The 26,776-nt window shown below is 37.2% G+C and overlaps 2 protein-coding genes, 1 long non-coding RNA gene and 1 pseudogene across 6 annotated transcripts; 3 read left to right on the top strand and 1 right to left on the bottom strand.

Moving 5' to 3' along the window:
- Positions 1–3,125, bottom strand: LOC119996462. Of its 4 annotated transcripts, none has more exons than XR_005467860.1 (7): positions 2,424–3,125; positions 1,834–2,019; positions 1,692–1,725; positions 1,489–1,558; positions 1,267–1,334; positions 856–904; positions 1–775 (listed from the first exon to the last, which is right to left on the bottom strand). It is a non-coding gene; the product is annotated as an uncharacterized LOC119996462 (long non-coding RNA). The 4 variants fall into 4 exon arrangements; XR_005467858.1 differs by having other exon boundaries at positions 1,515–1,558; positions 2,424–3,121; XR_005467861.1 differs by lacking the exon at positions 856–904 and having other exon boundaries at positions 2,424–3,123.
- Positions 3,126–7,610: 4,485 nt separating this feature from the next.
- LOC119996996 lies at positions 7,611–15,227 on the top strand (annotated as a pseudogene).
- A 2,464-nt stretch (positions 15,228–17,691) lies between these two features.
- Positions 17,692–18,561, top strand: LOC119996994 (nicotianamine synthase-like). Its single transcript, XM_038843770.1, has one exon. The coding sequence runs from the start codon at positions 17,692–17,694 to the stop codon at positions 18,559–18,561; it is 870 nt and encodes a 289-aa protein (XP_038699698.1).
- Positions 18,562–23,465: 4,904 nt separating this feature from the next.
- Positions 23,466–26,739, top strand: LOC119997823 (CASP-like protein 2C1). The gene is made up of 3 exons (XM_038845027.1): positions 23,466–23,728; positions 23,813–23,951; positions 26,363–26,739. Exons 1-3 carry the CDS (start codon positions 23,574–23,576, stop codon positions 26,609–26,611), a joined length of 543 nt encoding a protein of 180 aa, XP_038700955.1. The 5' UTR covers positions 23,466–23,573; the 3' UTR covers positions 26,612–26,739.
- The last annotated feature ends 37 nt before the right edge of the window (positions 26,740–26,776 follow it).

The raw sequence follows: 26,776 nt of genomic DNA, 5'->3' as shown, positions 1-26,776 counted from the left end.
ATAAAACAAAACAAATCTTTAGGTTGTATTTATATGTCTCCTCTGATAATAACAACTGTCATAATGTGTACACCTCCCAAAGCACATGCCCGGGATCAATCATAGAGGCCTGGGTAGGCACGTTTTCACCATGCCTTATTTAGTTTATGTTCTTTCGTACAGTGGAATACAAGTATACAACCACCAAACACCAATGGTGGAGCGCTAATGGTCAACACGTAATCAAATCCAACGGTTCACGATTGAAGATCTACTCATATCTCTTTGACTTTATTTCATTCACATCCATTCATGTCATTGTCTCGTTGACATGGATTTGGATTTGTACCTGCAAAGTCAGATAGATATACGGATGTTATGTATAAAATGTAAGGCAAATTGGAGTTAATTACAGGGTATTTTTGACTCTCAAGTATTTAGGAGAGTGTCTTTATATTAAACCAGTGTCCGACCCGCGCGTTGTGGCGGGGTGTTTGCAAAAAAGAGTCCCTATAAGTACCGATTGTTATGTCTTCGGCATTGAAAGCAGCAGCCAGCAGCAATCACTTCAAATGGGTTGGGTGTAAAATCCTAATATGCGGATACATCCCAACCCAACGCAGAATAGCCAATTGAGGAGGGCATAGTGCATTAGTGCTCCATGTTGACGAAGAGAAGGGACTGACCGGGGGCATTGGCTCTTGGGTAGTTCAACATCGCCAAGTTCTTTTGTATCTTTCTCCATCGCCAAGTTCTTTTGTAACTTCCTATCTTTCTCCATTCCAACCCCAAATCCCTGAAAAAGAGAGGACAGTCTTCATCTGCTCCACTTTGTATGGATTATTATGATTTCCAAATAAAATCACAAAAGCTTACCAACTGTGAATAGAACAAAAAGTTGAATCCCCAACAAAGTCAAATCAACCTAGACATAAAGAAATTCAAAAATCGAACCAGGGAAAAAAAACCTTCAACACGCAGAAGAAGAAGAACATACTCGAAGCTCCACAACAAAAACCGATGACAATATATACAACTATTAGACAATGGACAGTGGAAACGTATCTCAGTCTTTGTTGGAAAGCCCCTTATCTTGTAATTGTCACTTTTCAACTTTCCAATGTTGTTTTGTCCTAATTTTTTAACATTTCAAATACACTGAAGTGTTCCATCAAATTTTTTTTTTTGTTTTGTTGCTAAACTGTATGGGAGGATGAACCGGGGACACTTAAATTGTAGAGTTATGCATAATACTTCAGAGTTTTTGAAATCAGAAAACACGGCCACCTTTTTTTGAGCCAATTTTTGGAGCTTGGGCACTTCCTCCATCAGTCGATCCTTGCTTTGACGAACCTCTGCAAAAACATAAACCATCAAATATGCCATTTGTTCTTGCTCTCTTTTTGTTGGCTAAAATCATCAAAGTAATAGATCCAAACGATGAATTGAAGCTGTACAAAAATCGACCACACCAGCATCAACAAAATCATCAAAGCATACACAACTCACAGACATAGATGAACAATCTACCAAACCTGCAAAATCCCACGACAAATCGAACCAACTTCAGCTACCAAACCTGTAAAATGCAACCAGATCGAACACAATCTCAAAAATACAATTAATTCACAAGAACAAAAGCTCTAAATGAAACCCCAATCTTATCACTTGAACCGACATTGTAATGTGAATGTAAGTGTATATGTGGGTACCTCATTTATCAATGACATTAAGGGAGCAGGGTACCTACATGAGGAATTAAACAAAACATTTAATCAAAAATGAATTAGATAATTTGAAGTAGCTGACCAATTGTGGGATCATTTAGAGCAGAAAAGCTGTAGTAGTACTCACCAAATTCGGATCCTTTCACATCATATAGAAAAACAATTGATCAGACAATTCATGAGCCATTGTTTGTTCAATACAGCCGCTACCCATGCTGGCCTTGCTTTCTGGGGGAAGCCAAGAGTTGATTTGATCACAGGCAGGTGCAATAATCTGCTTCTTGGAAATTAGCTTAACTCAACCGCACCATGCCTATTAAAAGCTCAGACAACGCAAACATTAAAACAAAACACTATCAAGATGACAATTGATTCACATATACATACAAATGTGGAAACTGAGAAATGACACATAATCTTTCTAAAACGAACAAATGGCATTTAATTGCTTCGGTGTTAACAGTATTCTTGGCAGAATCGAAAGAATGAAACACAATTTCCATTGAATTGTCCTGTTCTTAAGATTAATTCCCTTGTATTTCGTATTTAGTTTCCTTAAACCAGTAAGCCCTTTAGGTTTATTCTCTTTGTTTATTTCCAACGATTTAGCACTTAAAAAACATACAAGGAAGCAATTAACTACGACCAAACACTTACTATAGCTGCACTTGTAGAAGAACAAAGGACAGAGCGAGAAAGGAAGGAAGGACATCGTACCAGATAGCAATAGTCTACACCCCAGTCCGTAACAATTCGAAGGTCACGCTGTCGACCAGTACCAAAACGAAGCTCACGCCAACAAACCGTAGCAAATCGCAGACACGGGGATAGGGAAGTCCGAGATCCACCCTTAACACCCGCAGGGAATCCACACTTGCAATCCGCTGCAAGTTGAACAATTGACACACATACCAAATCGAAGCTTAGGCCAACGACCCGCAGCAAAACGCAGATGACTGGTAGCAGACCCAATTGTCAGGCCCAGTAAAGCCGATGGAATTGAACACAATCTGAGAGCTCCGCCTACCACCCGCAGTGAAATCCCGCAAGAACAACCACGACTGTACAGCGGTTCATGAATCCAGAAATTCATTAGGTACGAATGGTCGTTTCACCCATAAACGAATCGCAGATGCATGCACCATACTTCTAGCCTTTAGGAGTTTTGTCGAATTGCGGACGACTGAAAGGAGGTGTGTTGTGGAAGAGGTCATCAGGAGTGAGAAGGTACATGCACCGCTGCAACGGCTAGGATGAAAGGACAATACAACGAATCGTGCGGCCGGAGATCAAAACAATCTCACACGACGTCGAATCGCTTCGCTTCAACAAGGAAACACTCCACAAACGACGTCGTTTTACGCCACCACACATTGAACGAACCACAACCACTCCCGCGACTTTAAAAAACAGACGGTACTCGCCGTGACAACACAGGCCCACCAGGGGCTTTATATATATGTAATAGATGTAATAGATACGTGCAAGCACAAAGCATACAATATCTTTCTGGAATTTGACATAATAGGGTACTTTAGTTGGGGAGAATAGACTTTCTCCATATTAAATGTGTCTTTTGTGTAAACGGATATGGGGCTTGACTCGACATATGTATATTCCATTCAGATATCATGCGCCTTTTGCTCTAGGCCCTGACATTTTTAATGTGGAGAAAGTCTCTCCCCACTAAGACTCATGACCTTCCTAATATGAGAAAGTGAGTATCCAAGTACCTTCTAGTCTAAGGTGAATACAGGAGCTTCACAAACCGAGCTATGCCCTATAATTGCCTCAACATTTTCCTAATTTTTTTTTTGAAATACCACAAAGAATTACACCTGTGGTTGGAATCGAATTTTGGACACACATATGTCTAACTCAATCGATTGTCAACCTTAGTTGGTGTCTAAATCTTAAACTTTAAATTGTAAATCACTCATCTTTTATGATATACTCGAGCTTAATAGCTTTCTCCATTAATTAATTAATTACCAAAAATGTATGGAGATCCATTAATTGATGAATGATACATTATTATTCTTATTAACAAAGATATGAGAGGATTTGAATTGACTATTTCCTTAAACACGTACAAGTCATTATCATCTCCCATCTCTACTTTTTTTTTAATGACAAGCAATTATAGACATTTAATTTTAGTAGCTGATAAAATTTTAGGTATTTGGATGGATCAAGTTCAACTCCCTCCAAATATCTTATTAAATTACCCTTTGCCAATATGAATTGTTGAGTTTGGATATTATTGTGAAAATATTGTTTTATATAATAATTGTTATATTAAATATATATTATTAAACCATGGGGCCCACGTTAGTTTTTAAAAAAAGACCTACAGCTGCATGGGCCCCACGTGGTTTTTTTAAAAAAAGAAACGGATCCGCTTTCGGAACTCTATTTTAGAGCTTCTAAAATGCTAGCTAGCGGGACCAACGTGTTTAGTGAGGCATTGGATGCCAGTAGGTCCCACAGCAAAACCGCTCAATTCAATGCTTTACCAAACATACATTAGTACTTAGGCTAAAAAAATGTGTCTCCAATGTGGGAGGAGTTGGGCTTTGGGAAGAAATTTTGAAATGACCCATAAACTTTAGTGAATAGATCAATTTATCCCCTAAACTTCATTTATGATCATTTTAGCCCCTCAATTTCAAGACTGTAGTCCATTAGCCCCTGCGCAAAATTTTCGTCTATTTTAGCTGATGTGACAGTTTTTTTGACATGACACCAAAAGTTGAGGGGCTAAATTGATCATAAATGAAGTTCAGGGGGTAAATTGATCCATTCATGAAAGTTTAGAGGTCATTTCAAAACTTCTTCCCCGGGCTTTGCTTATAAACTACTCGGCTAGGTTATACCATAACGATATGATTTTTTTAGTCTTGATACTCCCCCGCACTTGTGAGCTGGGTTATGCTAGACCCAATAAGTAGACATGTAGAAGTGTGTCCAAGTGGACCGAGACTTTGCTCCGATATCATGTTGAAATTCCCAAACAAAATACGTTGAAAATACTGTCCACTCTTAAGCACGAGCCCGTACAAATTTGTTGTTATGAATTGTCGCTATTTGTACCTAGGCTCAAAAAATATGATGATTGTCATTTATCTTTTACGTTAAATATTCACTTCAATTTGTCAGCTAATGCATAGGTCCATAAATTTATCTAGTGCACACCTAAAGGTTAGTAGTTGCGGCCTTGCCGTTCTTATGTTACAAAACAGTATATGACTATATGTAGTTGTGTACACTTACAGGATGTCATGGTCCGAGTCTATGCTGGACAGTTTGAATCCATTAGCTTCTTCTTCTAAGGCAGAAGCCTCAGCCCAAAAACCAATTCCATCAAAGGCCAACACCAGTGTTTGTCAAAAATTGTGCAAATATGAAAGCTTTGTGCATGGATTCAAGTGTTGGCCGTGTATTTCATGATATTGAGGATTGAAAATGAGTTGGAAAGGTACCTAGGAGCTGACTCTTCCAAAGAGGGAGTCCTTTGTGTTTGAATTCAAAGAAGGAAAGCTTGGAGCCAAGAGTGTGACAACTCATCTATGGACAAATATGGACAAACAATTGCCACTGTAGAGGACCGGCCCTCACAGCTTTAATCAGATTTGGATATTATGATGTGTTTGGTTCCTTGAAGAGAGTTTATGAGCTGCAATGAAGATTACAAGAAAAATAATGCATGAGACCTCCCAAAAATACCTCATTTAATGTGGAGTATTGGACGTAAAATGGATCTTACATTTGTGTTTTTAATCAATGATTATATGTTTTAGTACTACACAGATTTGGAGATTTTTAAGATCACAAAATGAGAAACTTAGCATTGTCCAAGAAGAATCCACATGCAGTAGAAACTCTTACAATATAAACCCTACTCCCAATCCGTAAACCAAGTACAATCGAAATCCAAAAATACATGCACCAGGTGAATACTACTCGCAAGGAGAGCGGCCCTATTGACTTAAATGTAGGTTGACCCATAACCTGGTTTCCAATAATTAGTTACTGATTTTGACAAATCTTTAGGTTGTATTTTATTTGTCTCCTCTCCTCTGATAATAACAACTGTCATAATGGGTACACCTCCCAAAAGCACATGCCTGGGACCAATCATAAAGGCCTGGGTAGGCACGTTTTCACCATGCCTTATTTAGTTTATGTTCTCTTACAGTGGACTGTTGCCTGTTGGCCTAATGCAACCACCAAACACCCATGGAACGCTAGTGAGCAACACGTAATCAAATCTAACGGTTCACGATTGGAGATCTAGAACAACTAACTTAATGTTCACATCTCTTGGACTGTATTTCATTCATATCCACATGATTCTTCATGTCGTTGTCTCATTGACATGGATTTGGATTTGTACCAGCAAAGTCAGATATGCCTATGTTTATGTATAAAATATAAGCCAGATTGGAATTAATTACAGGGGAGAATAGACTCTCTCCATATTAAATATGTGTCTTTTGTGGAGTCGGAGATGGGGTATGACTCGGCATATCTATACTCCATTCATATATCATGCGCCTTTTGCTCTAGGCCCTGACATTTTTAATGTGGAGAGAGTCTCTCCCCACTAAAACTCATGACCTTTCTAATATTGGAAAGTGAAATACCACAAAGAATTACATCTGTGATTGAAATCGAATATTCGACACATATATGCTTAACTCAGTTAATTGTTAACCATGCCAACCTTAGTTGGTGTCTAAATCTTAAACTTTAAATTGTAAAACACTCATCTTTTATGATATACTCGAGCGTAATAGCTTTCTCCATTAATTAATTAATTACCAAAAATGTGTGGAGATCCATTAATTGATGAATGATGCATTATTATTTATTATTCTTATTAAAAAAGATATGAGAGGATTTGAATTGACTATTTCCTTAAACACGTACAAGTCATTATCATCTCCCATCTCTATTTGTTTTTAATGACAAGCAATTATAGCCATTTAATTTTAGTAGCTGATAAATTTTTAGGTAGTTGGATGGATCAAGTTCAACTCTCTCCAAATATCTTATTAAATTACACTTTGCCAATATGCATTCTTGAGTTTGGATATTCAAACTAGAATTTACGTTTTTAACAAATACACATAATTGTGTACCAAGAAAATATAATCCCACCAAAAATTGGTCCATCTTAGTAATAGTAGACAATTTTTGGTTGTTAAAACTTGAAGAGTTCATCAGGTCCAATTCGATTACCAAATGTTCAAATGTTTGAATTTGAGAAGTCAAAGGTTTTTTTTTTTTTTTTAAAAGAACACCTTTTATTGAGAAGCAAAGGGGGAGAAGTCCACAGCAATTACATGAACAAAAAAACCTGGGATGTTATCAGTCGATACATTAGTTTCACGACTATTCAAGGCTTCCTAGGCCAACGCATCAGCAACACTATTTGTTGTACATTTAACATGACTACAAGCCACATCCGAGAAAAGGTTCAGTAGGTCTTTAGCTTTTTTGATGCATAACCCAGTCTCTGAGAGATCAAAGTTAAAAATTGTTCTAATATGTAAGATTTTCGACTATTCGAACAATCAAATTGTTGATTGGTATGAAAAATCAATATATAAAATCTGTCCGACCAATGACAAATTTATCTATGTGTACATATTAGAATAATTTTTACTTTTTGAATTCCCAAATTAAAAAGTGTGAATATTTACTAACCCTGGGTTACAAATTTAACTCTTCTAAAACTTCCAGGTGATCCAAAATTGCATTACCCGTAAGGAACCTTATAAAAAGGACAATGTAGAACAGACAACAGTGCACAGTCAACGCGTGGTTCTCTCCTCCTCACTCTATTTCTCAGAGGAGAGCACAACTTGGCTGTCTACCACTCACTGCTCGTGGGTTTCAATGGAATATCTAGAACCCAAGCTGGTGGACCGGGAGGAGGAGGTTGGTATAAGACAGCGGCAGACTGGGCATCGCAATAGCAGCAACAGCGGCACTGCTGCTGTTGATATCATTTCTGGTAATGGACCTGCTAATGGTAATGGCAGTGTCTCAGAGCATGTCATTGAAACCAAATTTGATTCTTCTACCAAAAGAGGAGGAGAAGAACAAGCAGAAGCAAAAAGCGTTTACTTTGATCAACTCCGAGGTACTTACATTCATCCACACTTGCTTCTCATTTTTGTTTACTGAACTTGGCTACTGTTTCTTAGCCGTTCGAAAAGTCACTTACTTTTCTTGGTCGAGGCCTCCAACTTTGCAACAATGCTTTGCTTCAGTCAGTAATCTATAAAGTTCCCCCCTTTTTACTTGTGGGATTTCAACCATTGCTTTTCTTCTCGTGCTTCTCGTTTTATACCGTTTGTTTGTTAAAATTATTTGCCTTACTCTTTGTCTTTTTCGTCTAGCAGTGAGCAATCTTTATAATTTACATAGGGTCTACAGAGTTAGCTTTGTTGGCTTTTCACTCATCTCGTAGTTTTGAAATGTGAAACAGAGTGAACCCAAATAGCGATAAGATCCCAAGCCTTCAAGTTTAATCACAACAACACTTGCCCAGTTGATGTAGTTCACAGAGGAATTAAACCAAACACGGAAATTGCATAATTTGAGGGCAAGATCCAAACGAGTAAAGAGCTCTGAGTTAAGAAGAAGAAACAAGAGATAACTTACAACGTTAGAACTATAGCACTCACCAAAGTCTGATTGATTACTGAAGCTATTGAGAGGAGGGGCTCCAGTTTCTTCTAAGACTCTGTTTGGATAACGTTTTTTGAGAGCTAAGTAGGGAGGGTTAAATTGAGTGCAAGAGTTTCACCCTCCTTGCAGTATTCTCACGCATTAATGCGCGATGTTTGAGTTGTTGGAATGTCATTAGGCACATTACTCTACTCTCCATTATGTTCATCTTTTAGAGTGAATTCTTGATGTTATTGGAACCATTAATCCTACAATAACTCACACTTGCTTGTACTAGATTCATCTCTACTTGCTTATAATTTGTTTAGTGTAATAAGGCTCCCCACTATAGCTACTATGAAGACAATCAAGCATTAAGAAACAGAAATTTGTTGGCAACAGCCACAAATTGCTAGTTTCTAAGTTATCACATTGATTGGTGACTTGTCTGTAAAACCTCTCTCTCTCGCATGGTAACTCTTGTTTCGTGGAGTTATGCCTGTTTCACAAGGCAAATATCATGATTATATTACTTAAGTTAGCTTGGGAAAGTCTTTATTTAGAAACCTTCATTGTATGGTCCAGTTATAGACCACTTAGACTTACAAAATTCTTTTCTGTGTTAATTCAATCTTTTACTTATCATAGGAGTTCTTTTAGGCATTGATGGTGTATTGTAAATATGCCTTTACCTTTCCTTGTCTGTAACTGAAGGAATATGGAAATGTCGCCACTGCGAGTGGACCTATGGTGGTCAATGTCCTTGGACTGTTCATTGTCAGACTCTTAAAGAACACTCACACTTGCCGATGAATGTCAAAAATTTTAACCAACAGGGACCAAATTTTATTTTTGAAACAGAAGGTCAGTAGATACTGAGATTTCTTGAAAAACTGTTTACTGATGGTGATTGTGCAATGTGCAGGATCCTGTTAATTAGGAAAGTTGACTAAAGGAATTCATGCTAGTCATGTGAACTAGAAATAGCCATAGTACTAGTAGTAACCGAAAACCCCCCCTCCTGTAAGGACGCCTTTGTTTACGTAAAGCTTTGCAGCTTAATTACCTATCCAATTGTGAACTTTGACCTTCAGTTTGAATATCAGTAATGAGCATAGGATCGCCATGCACTTTCCTCTCTTGCCTCTTGTTAGTAAATTTATCAAATTGCTATTTTTTTACTGCACTTGAATGTTAAATGACCATTATTACAAGTAGTTGCAGAATGTCTAGTATATCAAGTATGGGATGATCGCTGAAATTTTGCATCTATTCTACCTTATCAAGTTCGAAAAGTTAATTTATTCTGTAGCACTCTTCAGATAACCATGCAAAAATAGAATTATTATTGTGCTCTATGGTGTGTTAATGAAATGTGGATATGCTGCATGGTTGCAGGAACCAAATTTACAGATGGACTTCCTAGTACAGAATTTACAGATGTTAAGAGTTCTGTTTTTGAGAAAAACACCAATGATGTGACTACGAATGACTTCCAGATTCAAGCAAGTAGTCCAATTGAAGCTAACCATCAAAATGGGAAAAACTTGGGGGTTGATATTCTATCTGGTCCTAGTCCATCACCTATTATAGAACCATTCAAAGAACAAGATATAGGTTCTATGCCTCTCATCAGTGAAACTGGAGTGGTGGCTGATGTGACTTTACTGATGAAATTGACCAGGAAGGGGACGATTATGACATTGAAAGGGTATTGGAAAAGCAGAATACCCATGATCTGTATTGTCCTAATTGTCATTCTTGCATTACTAGAAAGGTTATTCTTCGTAGAAGAAAACTAAAACTTCGAGGTCGTAAGCCAAAACGTGATTTACCTCAGACGGTATTTCATTCTGAGTTGGGAGCTAATAGTGCGCCTCCAGTTGAAGATCAAGAGCGTGATGTAATTGACATTTCGTCCAATGGTGGTACAGTACCAGCAGCAGATGATCATGATCATGTTCAACAACCCGACGTATTCAGATGCTTATCTTGCTTTAGCATTTTCATTCCAACAGGTATTACACTTCCCCTGTCCTGGGAAAAAAATTATGGAAAGCTTGAATTAACGTCTACACATGCTTGCATGTTGTCTCTTTTCTACCTCTGAATTTATCATTCTTGCAGTAATTATGTAGGGACATGGTGTAGGATTTTGTTCCACGTTATCATGGGTGTTAGAATGGACGAAAAACTAACGATATTTGAACTTGGCAGGAAATGGTTTCAAACTGTTTGGGTGTTTTGGAGACAACAACGGGAATGAAAACGTGACATATCACCAAAAGGCACCTTCAGCCAGCACAAATTGGTTTTCCTCTATCTTTGCATCGGGTAAGAGGACAGAGGCTGAGGATCTCAGTAATATTTTACATAGCATTCTCATTCAATGTCTCAAGATGTTTCACATTTTAATAATAGAAAATACAGGAAGAGTTAATTTACTCTTTAGGTTATGAGTTAATTTGTTTTTGGTGTTGCATAATTTTACTATTGCCACTGAGATTCTAGATAGATCACTGCTTGTGGCCTTTATAACCTTGTTTATATATTCTACAGTTTTCCCTGTATATGCTGAAGAACTCTTTGTTTCTACGCACTTTATCTCATTTTCTCTATTTCAATCGGAATAACAGTTTAAGACTTTAAGTAGATTAATTATTCCAAAGTAATATATAGTCCTGCCATATGACTGTTTACTTATTTTGAAATGAATTTATAGCTATTTTCTTAAAAAAATTTATGACAATGTTGGGATATTTGGAACTGTGTACTTTTCTTTAGGGTATATGATATTTCTTTAGTATGTTATCTCCTGAGAAAGGGATTCCACTTGCATGTCAAATGATTTGATGCATTGATATTTATGTGCATGTATACAGCAAGACACCTGCACAACATATGTGATTCACATTGAGGAATTTTTAGCTTATTGTGTTAATGCAGGTAAGGCTCCAGTAAAAATCACTGAAGTCAATAGAACTACCGAGGATAACTCATCATTGCTGCCCTCTCATGGAAACGATCATCTAACAGATGGAGATTCTGTTAACAAAGGAGAAGTCGCAGAAGAGTTCCCTAACAAGCCTGTGCAGGATGGGCAAGCTTTTCTCAGTTCTTCAGCAGTGCTGTCTGTTCAGGGTGAGAAAATATCAAGAGAAATAGGCCAGGAGCAGGAAGCTAATTCGGCAAACGGGAAGGAAATTTTTGCCAGTCAAAATGTTGTTGCATCCTCTGGTATGAAAAAGAGTTTCAAGTATATTATTAATTTACATTCTCACGTCATTATATCGTCTGACAGAGCCACACATCTCCCCTTTTCTCTATCATTTAGTCTTTTTGTCATGACAAGAAGATTTCTGTAGTAGGATTTTTGTTCTTCCCTGGTATATTCATCTTCTATTTGTCCTTTGCAACACGACCAAGGGCTGATTTTCAGTATTCATTTGAAAAATGTACTTGCACAATTGTAGACCCGAATATCCGCTATCAAAGAAATGTTGAGCGAGACCTTCGACAACCTTGCAAAGAACACACTAGGTCGACCGTGAAGCTTGACACCGGTGTGGTGCCGGCCGGGGAAGCTCCTACAATCAAGTCAGTTGACGGTAAGAGAAATATGTACTGAGAGAAGTGAGAGACTTTTAGAGAGAGAGAGAGAGTGCGCAAGAGATATCTTTAAGTGGTTGAGAGGTTAATGACGCTGAGACCTCAAGTATTTATAGGCTCATTGATCACGCGATGGGCACGTGACCAAACAGTTGGCAAGCATTGGGCCTGCTACAGTTGGGCTGACTTGTTGAACGCTTCCCCATAGGATGGTCTTTTGAGCCTTCATTGTGTAGGTTGTTTGGGCAGTGGGTCTGTTGGGCTTGACCATGGCTCTCGTGGGCCAACGTTTCGACTGGGCTCGACCATGGCTCTCGTGGGCCAACATGTTGAATCTCGATCGAGCTCTCGCGGACCAACGTGTCGACCGGGCTCTCGCGGGCCTTTTGGGCTTGACCATGGCTCTCGTGGGCCAATGTGTTGGATGGGCCCGACCATGGCTCTCACAGGCCAACGTGTTGACTGGACTCGACCATGGCTCTCGTGGGTCAACATTTCGGTTGGGCTTGACCATGGCTCTCGTGGGCCAATGTGTCAACCGGGCTCTCGCGGGCCTGATGGGCTCGACCGTGGCTCTCATGGGCCAACATGTCTACCGGGCTCTTGCGGGCCTATTGGGCTCTACCATGGTTCTCGTGGGCCAACGTGTCGATCGGGCTCTCATGGGCTTGTTAGTAGGTTTGCATGTATACGATTTTTGGCCCATATAACGAGTATGTGGTCTGTCTATGCTTCCAGCTTCCGCTTTTGGGTAGCTCTTTGGACTGCTTTAATAATGTTTTGCTCATCATGCCTTTTCATCGCTGGGAGTGGACACCTTGTCCTCTCATCCTGGATGATTTATCTTGAAGGATCAAATAAGAAATTAGTAGTTAAGATCCGTTGGATTAGAAACCTTTAATTATCGGCTTAATAAAATAAACTGTTTACAGTTGATGCAGGGACTGCTGTAGTGAAGGATTCTGTATCAAATACTATTCAACAGCTGTACTCACCGAACGTTACAGATAATATGCTACCCCAGAAAGAAAAAGGTCAGTTGCCAACATCTTGCTAACACTGTTGAAAACTCTTGGGATGCCTTGTTGAAAGTGGAACGAGGTTGAGTAGTTCCCGAGTTCTATGTGGGTGTCTTTAGTTGTGCAAAATGGTAGAAAGTAAGGGGAAAAAATGAAAAAGATTTCCTATTGGTTTCTTTAGCTATTTACTAATAGATCAGGTGTTTTGCGAGAGTACACATATAGGAGGTTGTAAAATCCTTGGGATTCTGTAGGATGTGGGAATATGGTGACTCTTATGATAGGAAGAAGCATGTGCTTGAACTATTGAATTTTTGAAACGAGGAAGGGTCAGGTGGAGAGAGAGAGGGAGAGAGAAGGAGAGGGAGAGGGAGAATCTTGCAAACTTCATCAGATAGTGTAGAAGTATCCAGATTATCTATGCTTTACTTTGATGATGGAAAAAAATTAAAATCAAGAGGAAATTAACCACCAAATAAGTGTCTAATGTCATCATATCTATATAGGGTATATTTATAGTGAATGTTGTCCTTGCTGTCCATAACTTGATAACATAACCTCTTCTCAGCTTGCAAAGAAGTGAACCATAAGTTCCTTATCAATCATAGCAAAATTTTATTTCTGAAACACGTCATATGTAGCCTTTCTATGAGTCTCAGCAACTAGTTGTTTGTTTGATTGTAACTTTATGCAGGGGATAGCGTGATATTGGATATTGAAACGGGGACGATTCAACCAGAAGCATCTCAAGCATCTAATGTTTCAGTAGAATCTGAGATTTTGCCGCAAAGTGCGACTCAGGTACACACGAGTAAACAAGGAGAGATTGAAGGTAGAAATGCTCGCCAATGGGACATTTTGAAGAGCATTGTATATGGTGGTCTTGTCGAATCGATCACCAGCCTAGGTATTGTGTCATCTGCAGCTGCTGCTGGTTCTACCACATGTAAGTTGCATTCTGCAATTATTCTTCTGCTGTACTGAATAAATTTCTATATAGTATTATTCATAGGAGAACAAATTTTCTTCCTACACCTATGATTATTGGAATTTTATATACTACTTGTGAAGCTACAACTACATTTTTATATTTATCAGCTTCCTTCAATCTGACTTGCTTAAATCATTAAATTTTTGAATAACACCAACTTTGTGGAAATGGGTTCATTGCAGTGAACATTCTAGTTCTCGGATTGGCGAATTTGATTGGTGGACTTCCCATAATTTTCCATATGGTGGGTAACATTCCTTGCAAAATCTCAGTTATATGCTGAGATTCTCAGCTCTTGAACTTGAGTTACTGTTCTCTATTCATGAGTTTCTACCCTTTTATCGCTATATGCTAAGATTCTCTGCTGATGATTCTCTACTCTTTATTAGTTTATTAGATACATTTGTTTTGCTTCAATACAATTTGTCCCATTCTCTTACTGGAAAATTTACAATGGAATTCTACAGCTCAGAGAACTGAAAAAAGATCCCTCTAGAGAAGCTCTGGGTGAAACAAATCAGCAAGAAGACCGTTACTGGGAACTTCTTGGTCGGAGAGAGAATTTTGCACTTCACGCGACTGTAGCCATTTTATCATTCATTATCTTTGGCCTACTGCCTCCTGTCATATATGGCTTCTCATTCCGTGAGAGCGACAACAGAGACTACAAGCTTGCAGCAGTTGGGGTTGCTGGTCTTTTGTGCATTGCTTTACTTGCCATCGCGAAGGTTTATCTTCAAAAACCGCCTAAATCTTACATCAAAACTGTAACCTACTATCTAAGCATAGGGATTGCATCGTCTGGTGCTGCTTATTTAGCCGGTGAACTGATCGAAAAAGTGCTGGAGATGGTAGAGTCAAGTGCACCTGTCTCGAATGCATCGTTAGCGAAGATGAGACCAACAGAGCAACCGTGGGCATCCTAATAAACTATCAAGGGCAACTTAATGAAGAGACCAGTAATCGATAAACTGTAACACACTACCACTGCAAGAAATGCAACTAAGTTACTTTTCCCCTTAATGTCTTCATAATAATTTTTGTTTGTCAGTTCTCCATTCATGTTTGTTTCTATAAGAGAACGCTTTAAGAAGATACTGGATATGTGTTTCAAGTTGAATGTTATTTATATACTTCTTGAAGTAGGTCTGAAACCTCATGATTATGGAAGTTTAGAGATTTTCATGCGGTAGTTGCATAGATGCTGTGTTTGATAGGATATCCTCTTCTTTCTTCCTCATGAGGCTCAAGCTTTATTAGGGGTTAATGCAGCTGTTGGTTATTCAAAGATGGGTCAGGTTCTAATTCAGTCGACTTTTTAATTCAGACTCAGCAAGTTGATTGCTCGAAATGTCCACAATTTGTCAATTATGTAAATTGGGAAAAAAAATTAATTTCGAGTTCCTAAGTTAGAATGTTTGAATACACATTGACAATTATAATCTGATCAATCTTTCAATGATCAAAAGTTGCATTAACAGCTTTATGAGTACTAAAAGCTCTAAAGTGATAAAGGTGGAGGCAGACATGGCCCTATTCGGCTTATATACCTAGACAATCAGCCTAGACTCTTGCCCATAGACAATCAGGCTCAATCTCCGGCCCATGACTTTCATATTTTGGCCCAACTAATAGAACTAATAGTATTTACAAGTATTATTGCTTACTCTTTTCTATGTTGGACATGAGATATGACACTTTCTATGTTGGACATGAGATATGACACTTTTGATTATTGGGGATATAAGTATTTGAGTTATGGATGATGTGTGTTAGGATTTACTGTTAGTCCAAAGATTTCGTTATGGGATCGCACCAAATCTGACATGTTCACCAAATGAGCTCTATGCAGTTTGAAAACATAAGACTGTTTGTTCGAGATTACCTTTCGGGAAAAGAACTTAGAATTTGATTAGTGTCAAGTGGAAAAAGTAGGAGATAGAAGACTAACACTGGAATGAAAGAATTTCTATTGAAATGAAATGAAAGACAAAACATTACTAGAATGCATTAGGAATTTTATTAACTGAGAATACATCCTGGAATGTATTGGGGCATGCATTATAAGATAAAATAGAAACATAGAAACAGAGCCATGCTAACTGTAAAGATAAGTGATTGAAGTCATTGCAGGAGAAAACAATAAAGGTTTGTAAAGATAGTGATCTTCATCTCCTGTTTCCCTGGAACTTCCTTGACATGTTCATCTCAAGTCGTGCTCCTTCTTTAAGGTGGATGTGGGAGTGCTGGAAACTTGAATGTTGCTCCACTCTCCTAGATTGTAGGCACTGTGCTTGTGATTGAGGGAAAATGGCTAACAATCGCCATATTATCAGTGCTCATGTATTGCTTAAACGTGGGAAGGTTTCTACTTCTTCAAAGTGAATAATGATCATGGATCTGGTCTTTGGTTGACGTGAACTCGGTGGAAACGTATTTTGAGACATTTCAAGAAAGTATAGGCTTCAAACTCATATTTCTCCTGAACCTTTCTTGCGCTTATCCAGTATAAATCTCGATTTATGTTTAACAAACTATTTTAAATAAGGATTAAAATAATTATGACAATGAATCCCTTGTTTGTAACCTTTTTCAGACATCACTCTTCAAACTTCCTGATTTTCAACAACTGACTCCAAGATTTCAGCTTAATTAACACTGGATTTACATGCAAAATGAATAAATATTAATCTAACATCTTGTTACCCTTGTCACATGTCCACTGTAGATTGGTTGACCGTCGCCAATTGTAAGTTCTTCATTGTGACGTGTCAGTAGATAACTAGACAAACAATTATTTATGTTTTAAAGTGTGAACATGAACGTACGCTCGAATCTGGTTGCTTGGTATTGTTTATTAGTTCATAATATTAATATATACACTACTGAATCAACATTGTATGAAAAGAATCCAATCTTCAGAAGCTAAAACTAAATCAACATAGTATGAAAGGAATACAATCTTCAGCAGCTACTACGTACGTTACATTTAATTAATCAAAGGGCCAATACCATATAGGTCAGGCAGACTCAATCTCAAGTTAATTTATTAATTTTGAACCATATTATGACTATGCTCTAATTCTTAAATGTAATGGATATTTAATCACTTATGGAGAATATCATAAACAATTACTGAAAAAAGAAAAGAAATGGTAAGCAATATTTGCCCCCTATAGAGTATTATATTAACACCATGTGCTATTTATATCTAGATAGAGTGGGATGATCCAAATATTAGAAAATTAACAAAACAAAAAGGGGTCGTAATTATGGTGAATATGAAGAAAAAAAAATTATTTTTTTAAAATACTATTGAGAAATATCTTTGTAGTTGAAATTCAACATTGGACAGACATATGTCTAGCCGAGTCCGTTATCAACCGAGCCACCTCTTGTTGCATGCCTCAATGACATAATTCTGATTTCCTTGTTCGTGGTTATTATTATTTTGTCAATATTTGATCAAGTCCATATATCATATTAATTACTAAAAATATCGAAGCATCTTAGTTAGTATTCAATGTCCCATGAACGGCATGAAACCTCACGCCATAGTTGACCACCCATGATCAAAATATTTGCTCTTTCATCTATAAATACAGCCAAGGCAAAGTCTCTCCTCAACACACAGAAGCAGAGAAATACACCTAAACCTTCAACCCTAAATACAAAATCATCATCAATGGCTTCCCTCCAAATCTCCAACTATGAATCCCAAATTCCAGCTGATGAGCTCCTTATAGCCCGAATCACCAAACTCCATGCCTCCATATCCAAGCTTGAGTCTCTTAGGCCTTCAAAGCAAACTAATAGCCTCTTCACTCACCTTGTCAAACTATGCACTCTCCCTTCCGACATTGACATCGCAAACCTACCACAAGAGGTCCAACAAATGCGCAAAAGTCTAATCAATTTGTGCGGCCGCGCAGAAGGCTTGCTCGAGCTTGAATTCGCGACATTCTTGTCTAAACTCCCCGAACCACTCGATAATCTCAATCTTTTCCCCTACTACGGGAACTATGTCAAGCTAGCCAATTTAGAATACAAAATCCTAGCTGAAAATGGAGTGGTGCATCCCAAAAAGGTCGCGTTCATCGGTTCCGGCCCAATGCCTCTCACTACCTACATATTGGCAATGCACCATATGAAGTTCACCCAATTTGATAACTTCGACATCGATGAGGCAGCAAACGATGTGGCGCGACGAATTGTTGCTACCAATGGTGAGGTGGAGGAGAGGGTGAAGTTTGAAACATGTGATGTAATTGATGTCAAAGAGAAGTTAGGAGAGTATGATTGCATATTCTTGGCGGCATTGGTTGGGATGAGCACGGAAGAGAAAGTGAAGATAATTGGACATATAAACAAGTATATGAAGGAAGGAGGATTTTTGCTTGTGCGGAGTGCTAAGGGAGCAAGAGCATTCTTGTATCCGGTCGTTGAAGAGAATGACTTGATTGGGTTTGAAGTCCTATCCATCTTTCACCCTAACAATGATGTTGTCAACTCTGTTGTTCTGGTGCGTAAGCCTTATAGCTATATGGCCGCTTGAAGCCATGATCTTCTCTAGGTTTCATTTCCTTTTACATGAGTTTTGACAATAAGTAGAGAGCCAAGTGTCCTTTTAGTTCTCTTGTCTGTTAACGAGAGTGGTTTGCTTGATTGTGGATTGCACACTTTTATTCTCTCTGCCCCCTAAAACAAACGCTATATATTATGTTTTGGATATAAATGGAAAACGTTTAGTTCCATCTTTGGGAGATTTTTTTTTATAATCGAAGAGTATTATATTCATTTACTACTAGACCCGATTGCCCCCACAACCTTGGATTAAGGATTGATAGAAAAGGTTTGTTGAGGCTGACATTTGGCTTGATAATTGATTCACCCAAAATATGTAGGTGGCGTGAAGTATGAAGTGAAATGTGACATTTTTTAGGTTTGGCGGGATATTAGAATGTCACAAGCTAGCAACCTAATCTCAAAGATTGTCTTAATTAAACATAATTAAGGTTTTGTAAATAAAATAAACAGAGGATGTATTAGGAATATGAATTTTAGGTGGATTTGATAGAGCTTATTTCTCCATTTTCAAAACTAGCTTGTAAGTTGTGCAAAATAATATATGAAATAAGCTATTAAGGGTCTAGTGAAACTTATACATGATGCTAGCTTTTCAGCTGTGTAAAGTCTATTTTGTTTGTAAGTTTTAATTTTTTTATAAATATTTAGGGGTTTTGTACCTATAAGCACAAAAACTAAAAGTCGTATTCCAACAAGGACAATCTAAAAAAAACTTTAGAAAAAGGACGAAACCTACCAATTTATCAAAATACCCTCCCTCCTTCTTCCTTCTTTTTTCTTCTTCCTCCTCCTTCCTTGCTCCACCATATAGGAAGTTGGTTGTCCGACCATCGTTTTTGATGAACCAACTACCAAAATGAAGCTCTAAGTGAGCCCAATCAAAACCCAGCCATCACCCACAGTCGATTATCGATTGAGTTGTCGAAAAAGCTTCGTGAAATTACCGCCATTGTTTGAAAAATAGCTAGATCCGACCAATATGACCAACGTCGACGACTATTAACGCCCTCAATCAACTCCATGGACCAAGGCGCATCACCTATGAAGTTTTATTGCTTTTGTCGAACTCTTTTTTTTTTCTTTTGAAAACAGATCTGAATCTGCAGATATTATATCTGTTTCAGATCTGTTTTGATATGTTATCTGTTTCGAAACTTCAAACATCTAACATTTCATTAAAGATAGATAACATTTTAACAAGACATATAACATTTAGCAAGATAGATAACATTATGACAGATATCAAATTAATCGAAACATATAACATATTACTTGTAGTCTACAGATCCTAAAAAACGACGATAATCACCATAGAAAATGCCAAAAATAATGATGTGATGACAAATTGAAGGAAAACAACAAGCTCTATGAGTCTCGTGGTGAGTATGAATAGATCTAGTTTGAATTCATAAAAAAAAAATCGGGATAAAAAATCACTAAAAAATGTCATAGAACTCTCGAATAAGCCATGAGGGGCGGAGAAGAATCCGACGGCGGAGATGAAGCTTCCGACGAAGGTCAGAGATGAATCATGTACAGGAGGCATGTGCCATGTTTGAGGATGAAGATGAAGGTATTTTAGACAATAAAGTCATATATTTTAACTTTTTGTCATTGTTGAAATATTAGTTCAAACTACATGAACTTTATGGAATAAGACTTTTAAGAGTGTCCTTGGAACAAAACTCTTCAATAAGGGACTAATCTTTAATTTTCTCAAATATTTATAGGTATAAATATAAAAAATTTATAAGTATAATTTATTATGAATATGAGTATAATTTATTATTAACAACACCAAAGAACACTAGCGACTTCGAGAGCTGAGGGGGAGAGGGATTGAACTAATGTAGATGAAACGTAGCGAGCAAATGATATATTTGGTCAATGACAGATAGGGAGTTACAACTCAGTCTCTTATGTTTCGAATGTAACAATTTGGTCACTAGACTTTATGAGTTGTTCCACGGTAAGTTTTTATGTCAATTCGTTCAGACAAAATGTTGACCTATTACAAAATAGTTAAAAAAACCGTTTTTCCAACAGACATTGCACACATGGAATTTAGATGAATTTCTTTATTTGCTCATTTCCATCTGGCATTTCTTGCTGTTGATATTAATTGACGCGGTGAGAAAGTACGGATTGATTGGCTAGTTCACGACTAAGCCAACATAACTTGGAATCCACCAAAAAATTGAGAAAAATCTTAAAATAAGGTAGACTTATTTTATTTCAAAGATTTAAAGATTCTTTAGCCTGACGGGTGACTGCCCTATAAATACTAAAACTATAAAACTCTAATAGATATGAAATTACCAAAAAGTACTAATAATAAAATTAGAAATCCTAATTGACTAAAATTCCTATTAACAATTAAAATTAAAACTCTTAATAACACAATAATAAAATTCCTAATAACTAAGTACATATTATGAAACGTGTTCTACATTAGAGCCAATCCTTGATAAAAATATCAAGATTCTATTTCAATGGTTGAATCTTATATTTCAATATATATACAAAGGCGACTTTCAAGAAAGTTGACTGTCCTCCTGATCCCGTAAATGTCCAGATAAGTGTTTGTGAGATATTTTGAAAGCTTTTCGAATCGCTTAGGATATACTCAAGTACTGTGTTGAAGTTTCTCAAAGTATAAAGGTTTGCCATATTTTTCGTATCTTTACCATCATATTCTTGCTCCTTATTTAAAAATCTTTGATAAGATTTGAAGTCGTCAAATGATGTTTCACTCTCAAAATGATACATAACATTGTCCAACCTGTACTTAATGATAGGGATCCAATACCCAACTCCATGGCACCATGCACCGCTCCATGTTAAGTCAATGTTAGTTAATAGTCATAAATTAGCATATTGATGGATATGAAAAGGATTGGACTAACAGTGAAAATCGATTACTAGTTACCACCATGCTTATCGAAAAAAAACACTGATATGTCGATTGGTTGGTGGAATCCTCCCAACAACCAAAACACACATATAAAGATAAACATACATCTAAAGATCTGACACAAGAGACAATCGCCCAAATCAGGGAAAAATAAATCCTCCAATAACCTATCTTCCAAAGATCTAAAACAAACAATCCCCAATCTTCTTGATTTCAAACACCTAGATAGAAGATTTTGAAACCCAAACATGAATATACCCCAGAGATGCACGTTGACTTCAAGTGAGATGAGCGAACTTAAGATCTTCTAGTGCGAACTCCAAATCGCGACTCCAGCTCCAAATCGCGACTTGGACCCAAATCGAAAGTGAAGGTGACTTCGGGTCCAAATCGAAGGTGAACATGAAGAGAAGATTTGGGCGTTGGGTTGAAACGGTGAAGAGAACAATTGTTGGGCGATAATGGCGAAGTAAGGAGAAAGGTGAGGAGAGAGGTGTAGGGTTAATTTTGAGCAAATGAAATCTCAGCCGCATGATGAATCGAACGACTAATAATTTCAGGCAGTAAATTAGACCCGTAAATAAGGTTCGCGGGTGAGAAATATATGGGACACAAAGCAGTGGGCCTCACTTGTCGTCTCACTCATGACTCATCCATACCAAAGCAGTGGACCCCAATTGTCATCTCATTCATCCACACCATTAAAATGTAACCCTTATTTTATATCTTTACATTAGATCCTTATGTGAGAAATCCTCATATATATATATATATATATTAAATAAAATGAGCATGAGGGCAAATGTGACATTCTAATGTGGGCATGCCAAACCTAAATATGTCACCTTTCACATCGAAACTTCATTCGACCTACATGTTTTCCATTTATGTCAAAAGAACATAACATATAGCATTTGTTTACAATCAAGCATACCACTCTCGCAACAGACAAGAGAAGTAAAACGACACTTAGCTCTCTACTTATTGTCAAATTCATGTAAAAGGAAATGAAACCCTAGAGAAGATCTTAGCTTCAAGCGGCCATATAGCTCTAAGGCTTGCAACCGTGCTATGATCCAATAAAGAGGTCTAGTTGAGTCCCATGCTTCACATACAATTGTAACTTATGGTTACAACAAGATCATTAATTGAGGCTGGTGGCTCCAACTACTAACTTATGGATAGTACAGTTCATTAAATACTGCATATAGATATTGGATGACATTGACTTTGGATAGACCATTCTAATTTTTCAAGCTCTCCATCTAAACCATACCACAAATGAAATTTATATTTTAACGTTTTAGCATTAGTACAAGCAAGTGAATACAAGTACTTTGGAGACAAGTACAAGGTAATTGAAACTTCTGAGAAAAAAAATCATTGATTGAAATTCTATATATATATGGTACAAGTAATTGACTTTTTTTTTTTTTATAAATTTTATGGATATCCGATATGCACCTAAACTTGGACCTCAAGTCAGCATATACATAAGTTTCTACTTGACGATATGATAAATTTGGTTAAATTCCAACGTGTGATATTACTCCCGATGGGAATCGAACTTAGGACCTTCCCCATCCATACTACCTAATTGACTTATGTTGGATTCAAAAGAGGCAACACGTGGTGCTTTCCCATTTGTTAATACATATTGCATAGTTTTTTTGGCTTTATAGCGGTTACCATAGGAGACCAAGCTTGTTTAACAGAAATTCAGTGTCAAAAAACATGGCAGTGGGCTTAGTGACATGATGTTGTTTGATTTGATGGTCAATGCTGATGTTAACCTCTCTTTTGTTTTTCCTTCCCGTTATGGTGGTGACTGAAGTCTAAAAGCCTTAAAGGAGCCAACTTGGAGAAACGCAAATGATTTTTGTTTTCCTAACAGTAACTACGTACATCCATCCTCTTATGGTCTTTCCTTTACACGTCCTTTTCACTCTTCCACTCTCTCTAACTTTATAGCCAATTTTGCATCCAACACAACAGGATGCTTTAGTCCTTCCTTCCACATATATAGAGAGAGCAAGGAAGCGTGAGTTTGCAGAAAATAATTATATATGGAGGTTAAGATGACAAAGATCGAGCCTTTTCTAAGGGTTTGTGCAATTCTGGTCTTGGCCTTGACTGCTTGTTTGGATGGATTGGATTCTCAATCCAAGACTCTGTTTTACATGGAGAGAAAAGTCACCTTTACCTCCTTGAATTCTCTCTCGTAAGATCAACAATATGCTTAGTTTTCTCTTATGTTTTTTAAACTTGGACTGACCACAAATTTCTTTCTTTCTTTTTGTGATAGGGCCTTGGTGTATGTTGCTTCTGCAGCTGCAGTATATAATATGCTTCAAGTAGTCAGATGGTCTCTATTAGGTTTCCATAAGAGCAACTCAAAGGGTTCTCATATATATCTGGCTTGGCTCTGTTACTTACTGGATCAGGTATTTCCCCTTATATTTTCTTTCAAACCCTTCTCTTCCCAACGCGAGTAAACACTCCTTATCAAGCATATTTGTCGTTCGACGATGAGCATGTAAACTTAGAGAATTATAATCGATGTGGTTTATAAGAAAAGCTCAATTTTCACTCATTCAATAAGATCTTTTCTAAGCTCAAGTATCGATATTCGGATATCATTTTTTCTTGGAGAAATCTGATACTAAAAGAGCCCATGTTTAGTTAAAACGAGCTAAGGTTGATTCTTAAAGTTGATTTTTTTTTTTACATAATAGATCCTCTAGGCTTGTCATTTAATCTACAAATGAAGAAATTGGAGCTTAAAAAAATAAAAACTAACCTTAATCAAATTAATTAAATTCCATGCACATGGACTAGATCTAGATTGATGGATGTATATATCATGACAATATAATTAATCTATGACATTAATATGATTCTTAACTATTGATTTAAAATTTTTAATATTATTCTTATAATTCTAATAAGTTATGACCTTATAATATTAGTTTTGAATTTTAAATTTTTGTGAGGGGGAACAACTCATGCTCTTATTTAGTTGTTTACATTGGGAATGGCCCACTGATGTTTGATTGAAGGGTTCTCTTCAAGCAAATTGGTAGTAGTCTGTTCCAGCTTTAATTATAAGGTGGGTATGGATTGGAGGTAACAATAAATTTCTTTGATGCATGATGCATGTGGATGGAGCGATTGATATTAACTTGCCATTTATAGCAACTCTAGTGGTGCATATTTATTAGGGCATGGATGAGTTTAAAGTGATTTTTATTTCCCTATCGAGAAATGGGCTGCTACAACAATATCTTTTTGTTAGCCTGTTTTTTGTTGGGCTGGACATGAGGATATGGACTTTAGTTGGCCCCACGTTGACTTCCTTTATGTCATTTCTTTAAATTATGTTGTATATGTATTACATGCATGTTTCCACCATTGTATGAGTACATATTTATCTTCCTTGTGATGTCACCTAAACACGTTTTCCAAAAATATATAATGGCCCAATGACTCTTTTTTTTGGAACAGGGGGTTTGGGGAGGGGTAGAATTCGAATCAACGATCTAATGGGTGAGTGATTCTTTACATACAACGTGATTTGATTGTCTTTCAACCAACGACTGATCACTTGCGGCCCAAATGACCCTTGAATAATTGTAGTTAAGTGAAACAGAAATTGGAATCCGTCTTATCAAAAAATTCTCTGCGACTATTTTTAGTACACAAAGAGTCAATCATTCCCTTTGATTTTCAAAGAATCCCATTTTTTGTTTTGTTTTGGTGGCTTTACATCGTAAGCCCAAGTACTTTATCCAAAAAACTATTCCAAGTGTCGGCTTAATTAGTTAGGACAAATTTATTCATCTTCAAGGGGTTGGGTTATAATTTCATAAATTCAGTGAGGTCAAAATGTTACATTTTGATGGGAGCTAGTAAAAATGTAATTACATATATATCTTAATTAATATAATTTTCGTCTTTTCCAGTAGATTTAATTGACCCTACGGTCCCTACCGAGTTGTTCTTGGGTCTGCCCTATTATTGTTGACAAAAAAAGTATAGGGGTTATTTTTTTACTTTTAAATAAGTTATTGAATTGATAATTTTAGAGAAGGAAGATCCAAGTAGCTATGCTCTGATGCGGGATCCCGCGATCCATCTAACACGATTCTTGTGCGGACCCATCACGTGTGGACCCGTACTTACATCGAAATGAATGTTGTTAGATGGATCTCGCATTTTAAATAAAGTGCGAGATCCCGCACTGGAGAATGGTTATATATATTTAGCGATATGGATTGTAGGAATAAGTATGGGGTGCTAATTAATATCCCTAATGAGGGACCATATATAGAAAGATAAAATAATTAAGCTTCTTCTTTTTTACGAGGAAGAACTATATATTATTAAGAATAATTTGACAAATAATTTGTCATTACAACCTCCTGAAGTCAATATGTCTTATATAACGCAATTCATACACGGATGATAGCAACTTAGAGCAAATTTTGCAATACAATGGGCAATATTATTAGAAGTCCTAGGACAATATAGAAACCTGAGATTACATAAGACCTCTCGCGAATTCGTAATTTTTTGAATCCCATTGCTGTTCTCATTTAGACAGAGATCCGCAGACTGAATCTTCTTCACTACCCCTCCGAATCGCTAACGATTGTTGCATTCACTAGATTGAAAGAGATAGCTGAATTGACCCCTTCTTTGATGGCATAAAGTTATACGTAGGTTCTCAACTGATTGCAGGAGACCCACTGGAATCCCCGCAGCGAGTACTAGTTTGCCATAATTAAGCTTCTCTGTCTTCGCTTGTACTAATTGAATTCATGTTTTTTTTTTTTTCTTATGTAAATGAAAACAGCTAGGAGTGTACATTGTGTTTGGAGCAACATCAGCAGCAATGGTGCATTCAGCTATGGTCATATCTGGTGTAAAGAAGTTTCAGTGGATGAAGTGGTGCAACAAATTCACCAGATTCTGCTTTCAAATTGGCGGTGCTTTGGCCTGTGGCTACACTGCTTGTGCCTTAATGCTTCTGATTTCCTTCATCTCTGCCTTCAATCTCTTTAGGCTTTATTTACCCCAAAAGTTTCTACTCCTAAAGCACTAATTAATGATATTGGCTAGCTTATTTTTGTAACATATACATACTGTTTGTTCTATTATGCTGCACTGTTGATGCTGTAACATGCTTTGTGTGAATATAGTCAATATATGACAACTAGGAACCATGGTAAATGGGTCGAGTTGCTCGTATTAATATTAATATAATTAG

Source organism: Tripterygium wilfordii, chromosome 4 (assembly GCF_013401445.1).
Source record: "Tripterygium wilfordii isolate XIE 37 chromosome 4, ASM1340144v1, whole genome shotgun sequence".
NCBI classification, from domain to species: domain Eukaryota; kingdom Viridiplantae; phylum Streptophyta; class Magnoliopsida; order Celastrales; family Celastraceae; genus Tripterygium; species Tripterygium wilfordii.
Note: the sequence above shows the minus strand (reverse complement) of the source record. Positions and strands in the feature narration are given on the sequence as shown.

What these genes read in the sequence shown, in the direction of transcription:
- LOC119997823 (XM_038845027.1), top strand. Translation starts at nt 23,574, where the DNA reads ATGGAGGTTAAGATGACAAAGATCGAGCCTTTTCTAAGGGTTTGTGCA. An exon ending in ACCTCCTTGAATTCTCTCTC is followed by an intron (nt 23,729 to 23,812) that starts GTAAGATCAACA and finishes TTTTTGTGATAG; the next exon opens with GGCCTTGGTGTATGTTGCTT. An exon ending in TCTGTTACTTACTGGATCAG is followed by an intron (nt 23,952 to 26,362) that starts GTATTTCCCCTT and finishes AAATGAAAACAG; the next exon opens with CTAGGAGTGTACATTGTGTT.
- LOC119996994 (XM_038843770.1), top strand. Translation starts at nt 17,692, where the DNA reads ATGGCTTCCCTCCAAATCTCCAACTATGAATCCCAAATTCCAGCTGAT.